This window comes from Corvus kubaryi, unplaced genomic scaffold, assembly GCF_017639235.1.
Source record: "Corvus kubaryi isolate FWS band 111438036 unplaced genomic scaffold, C.kubaryi_AGA036_p1.0 65080, whole genome shotgun sequence".
Lineage (NCBI taxonomy): Eukaryota > Metazoa > Chordata > Aves > Passeriformes > Corvidae > Corvus > Corvus kubaryi.
In genome coordinates this window covers 1-4,909 of record NW_024581751.1, presented here as the reverse complement: position 1 = coordinate 4,909, position 4,909 = coordinate 1, and the positions used below count along the sequence as shown (strand labels likewise).

General features: G+C 48.9%; 1 protein-coding gene across 1 annotated transcript; it reads left to right on the top strand.

Moving 5' to 3' along the window:
• The first annotated feature begins 1,218 nt into the window (after positions 1-1,218).
• On the top strand, positions 1,219-4,845 carry LOC121672998. The gene has a single exon (XM_042045989.1). It carries the CDS (start codon positions 2,461-2,463, stop codon positions 3,355-3,357), a length of 897 nt encoding a protein of 298 aa, XP_041901923.1. The 5' UTR covers positions 1,219-2,460; the 3' UTR covers positions 3,358-4,845.
• Positions 4,846-4,909: the final 64 nt, after the last annotated feature.

The following is a 4,909-nucleotide window of genomic DNA, read 5'->3' as shown; positions in this document are numbered from 1 at the left end:
CAAGGATTTTTGGACTTCATCATGTACAAACAATTATTAAAACCAAAATTTACGACAAAGTAACAGCAAGATTTCCTGCAATAGTCTGAGGAAAAACCAAACCAAACCAAACCAAACCAAAACCAATCTGAAACAAAACCTCAAAAAAAATCCAACAAAAAACCCACCATGAAACCAAACATGCAGTATACTGGGCTTGATCAATTCCTGCTTTGTAGATGGGCTCGTGCAGTCTGTAATTCAGTCCTGGACAACCTGCGACCTCTTTTAGTCAATTAATAAAATGATCACAGACAAAAGAAGACTGAAAAGCCTTGGTAGTCACCCATTGGGGAGTTAAGCAAGGCTGATCTCTCTTCTAAATAATCTTCTATTTCCCAACGAAGAGTGTCTACTGTTACACTATATTATTCACAAATAAAATCATTCTTTTTATCCTGCTATGTATGATGCTCCTTTCAAGATGCTATTTGAAAGGTTTAAGTATTGAATTAAGAATAGAGAAACTGAATAGGTGATTTTAATTATATAAAAATATGACTTGTAAAAAGTGCAGTTTTCAAGATTAACAGTATCATGGCCAGTACCTTGAGCAATAAAATATATACTTCTCTCTTCCCCTTGAATTTTGACACATTTGAACAGCTGATGAATTACCGGAAGATGAGCTTCAGTGTTAATGATGAAGGGGTTGAAATTAGAACATGAATCTGGCTCTTATCATTCCTATGGCAGAACATATTTGTATAAGCCAGTATCTGTGAGCATCGCTGGTTTTATTTTTCATGAGGAGTAAGCATCTCTGACTGAAACACCATATATTTGTCTATATATACATCTCACCATCCTCTTCCTCATGAGAGTGCAGTAGAGCTTCAGAAAGAATGGTCATAAATTTTGGCATTGCCAATTCAGATTTTCTCAATCAAAGTTAAGCCAAGTTAACAGGAGTACCAAAATATGCCTAGCAAAATGGGAACAGAATTTGCAGTGGCCTGAACACAAATACATGAACTGTGCAAAATCCATGTAGAATCTCGATGTTGGGGTTTGGGGGGATGGGTTGTTTGGGGTTTTTTTTCCTAGATTTGCGAGGACATTGCAATGGAAACCGTTTTCTTATAGATGGAAGGAAAAGTTTTAAGAGTTCAGAGAGCACTTAAAAAAAAAATGTTAAGGGAGGCACATCCACGAAGATGGGGCAAGATACGGACTGAGTCCTGGGCCAGACAGCAACATCTGGGCAAACGTGGATGGGTGCGTGTGTGGGTGTGGTCATGCACATACATTTCCCCCCAGTATTCCTTGGAAACGCAGCTGCCATTTGAGCTGTAAACCGGTCTCAAGGTATGCCCCGAGCCTGCGGGCAGGCTGACGGGCGGGCGTGTGTGAGCGCGAGCACATGCGCGCCTTCTCCAGGGTCGTGGCTCTGAGCCTCAAAGTGGACAGGATTGTAGCCAGGAGTCCAAAAAAGGGCACTCTCCGAGGGCTTCTCTCGCCTCTCTCGGTGCCAAGGAAACACGCACGGACACGGGGACGCGCACACGCACAGAGAGACAACTTTTTCTCGAAACTAGAGGCATACGACGTGGCCCTCTTGCCAGGGCCACACCACAGCTGATTCCTAAGAAGTACCCAAAAACCCCCGGCATCGCCGCGGCCCCCGCCTACTACCACCACACCGCACCGCACCGCACCGCACCGCCCTCACAGCCCTGCGTGACCGAGCCCTGGATCCGGCGAGGGCCAGCGCTCCCTGCCGCGCCGCGCGTTATTCATGGCGCGGGGCGGGCTGGCGACCGCGGCACTATATAGGGCGGACGGACAGCACGGGAGACAGCTGGGTGTGGAGTGGCAGAGAGTGGAGCAGGGGAGAGCGGCTGGCAGGCGGCACGGGGAATAAAACGAAGGAAACCTCGCTTTTTCTTTCACCCCATCTCTATTTTTCCCTTCTCGGTACTTTCTCCTTCTTTTCTGAAACGTTTTTGGACTAAGTTTTCTTCAGACCGTCTGGGCTTGGCTTTTTTTTTCTTTTAACTTTTGCAAAGAGTTGCTTTTTTTTTTTTTCCTGAGTGTTGTGTGTGGCAAAAAAAGAAAAAAGTTACTGTCGAGCCAAGTAATTCAGGCGCTCTGCAGGGAGGAGAGGGGAGAAGAGAAGGAAGAAGGTTGCCTTTGTTGCTAGCGGGCTTTTGCTGCCTTGATGTGACTGCGGGCAAGCGACTGCAGAAGGCCGGAGCGCGAGTGCCGGCAGCGCGGCTTCCCGCCTCCTCGCGCCGCAGGCTTGCGAGCAGCGGGCAGCTCCGCTCCCCGCAGCCCCCTCGGAGGCGGCTCGGGCTGCGCCGCTCCGCTCGACACCCTCCGCCCGCGGCGGCGTGTGAGCGCCCGCGCGGAGCTCTGCCCGTCCTGCGCCCGGCCGGGGTGCGCGGGGGCGGCTCCCGGCGGCCCCCTCCGCCGGTTGCTATGGTGCCGCGGCCCGGCGTGCTGTGGGCAGTGGCGGCGGCGGCACTGGCGCTGCTGGTCCGGCGGGCGGCGGCGGTGCTGGCGGGGCCGGTGGTCCGCTGCGAGCCTTGCGACTCGCGGGCGCTGCAGCAGTGCAAGCCCCTGCAGCCCGACTGCGCCGAACGGGTGCGGGAGCCGGGCTGCGGCTGCTGCCTCACCTGCGCCCTGCGCCTGGGGCAGCCCTGCGGCATCTACACGGAGCGCTGCGGCGCGGGGCTCAGTTGCCAGCCGCGGCGGCAAGAGGCGCGGCCGCTGCAGGCGCTGCTCGAGGGCCGCGGGCTCTGCACCAACGCTACGGCGGGCGGCAAACTGCGGGCCTTCCTGCTGCCGGGACCGCATGCTGCAGGTAAGGGGCTGCGGCCGGGGTGGGAGGCGAAGGGGTGGCTTTCCTGCTCGCCGCTCTCCCTCTTCGCTGCTTTCTTGTTGGTTTTTTTTTTTTGTTGTTTTTGTGGGTTTTTTGTTTGTTTGTTTTTTGTGTCGCTTTCTTTTGTTTTAAGTTACAAAGGGAGCAGCATGAGTGGGGGGACGTGGGCTTGCTCGCGGCAGAGCTCTGTCTCCGGAAACGACCCTCGCTCGCTGTCCGCCTGTTGCCGGCCCGTGGGCGGGGGGCTCTGCTGGCAGCCACGTAGCCGAGCCTGGGATCATTTTGGAAGAGGTGTGCTTTGGCCTAAGGAAAGGACAATTTACCTCTTCCACCTTATTTATGTATATACTGATTTTCTTCAACCCGTGCTCCTCGCAAAAGAGGCAGAGTTTAAAAAAAAAAAAAAAGGGACTGGGGGAGGGATTGCATGTGACTTCTGCGGGTGCATGGGACTGCTAGACTACAGAGCCTGGATGGAGAGAGAGAGAGAGTGAAATCTTCGCCGTTTGTCCCCGGTGTGCCTGGAAAGAGAGTGAGCAAAAAACTTGAGAGAGTGGGCTCTAACTCCTGCATAGCAGCGTGGGTAAGTCAGGGAAGTCTAAACACAGAGAGGAAAAGAAAGAAAAGACCAAAAAAAGAAAACAAAAAAACCCACCAAACAAATAAACCCCCAAAGAAGCAAAACACAATTTAAATTTAAATATCCCTTTGGCCTGGAAAGGTGGTTGTTCAGAACAAAGCGTTGCACAACAGTGTTTAAGAGGACGTTGTTTTTTTGTCTGCACTGCAAGTAAATCTTCGGTCAAACGAAGATTTCCTGTGCCTCTTGCATGTCTTGTAAGTGAGATGTTCACAGAACGGGTTTTGTTTGAAAAGGAAGGGATGGTTGGAAAAAGTTCTGTTAGGATGCACATTTTGAAACTTAGGGAAAGTTGGGATTCAGATCGAGAGAGCACAGTCCCTCTATGCAAGCATTTAATTAAACTGTTTGCTAACCAACAGCAAGTATGTTAACATTTATTTAATAGAAAAGCGTGTCAAAAGGCTTTCCACTGTTTGCATTTTTAAAAAGCCATAAGATTTTCTGCTAGATTGTGGGAGCTCTGAGTAGCCATTCCTTAGCTGAGAAAGTGGCACCAGTGCTCCAGTTAACTGCCTGTTAGAAGAATAGGAGATGCCTTATAATAATTATTTATGTGCTGCTTCCAAGCTGTGACAATTTGAATGAGAGTTTGAGGTTTACTGAAGTTTTTAATCTCTTTGGAACATTGAGCAGCTTCCTTTATTACATGAGCCTGGTTCATCGTATTCATCCTTGGAGTAACACTGGAAATGAGGCATCTCCTCAGTACTTAGGCGTTGGTGGTATTTAATCTAGGGGTAGTGCTTTCAACAGTGACTGTTAGAGAGGAGAAAGGGAAAGACAGAGTTGTACTTAGCTGAAAATCTTTCCATTTTCATCTGAATTCTTATTTCTGCATTCTTGGCTGAGAAAGGACTCTAATTTTGAAATCAGTAGGAACTTTTGATACCTTAAAAAATGCATAGTGGGACCCTTACAGTTCACATTCAAGGAGTGAAGGTTGCAAACCTGGTGTGCAAGAAAGAAGTACCCAGAACCTATGTGACACATAGTGCCTACCTTCTCATGAGGACCACTTCACTTCTAGCTCTAAAGCCAACAGTCACTGGTATACACCCTCTCCGGGCAGGATCACATCAGCTCCTTTACACACAGCTACGTCCTGCATCATGTGCTATGCTGTTGGTCATTCCTGGTTCACAGAAATTGCTAGAAGCTGATATAGGGTAGAGTATGTTACAGTAGCATTGTAACAGAAACTGTAGTAGGCTACTGACTTTCCAGTTGTTTTTATTGGGCACAAAAGTGTTAAATAGTAGTGTGCATTTGCAACTTGTTTAATCTCTTTAAAAAAGAGAGAATGGGTAACTCTCATGGCAGTTCTGTTTCTCTTATGAGGATGTAAAGCTAGTGTGACACCAAGTTTCGTGAAACTGAGTTAGTCAAATATACTTTACAGTTTA

Coding starts and splice junctions, on each gene's coding strand:
- LOC121672998 (XM_042045989.1), top strand. CDS start 2,461: ATGGTGCCGCGGCCCGGCGTGCTGTGGGCAGTGGCGGCGGCGGCACTG.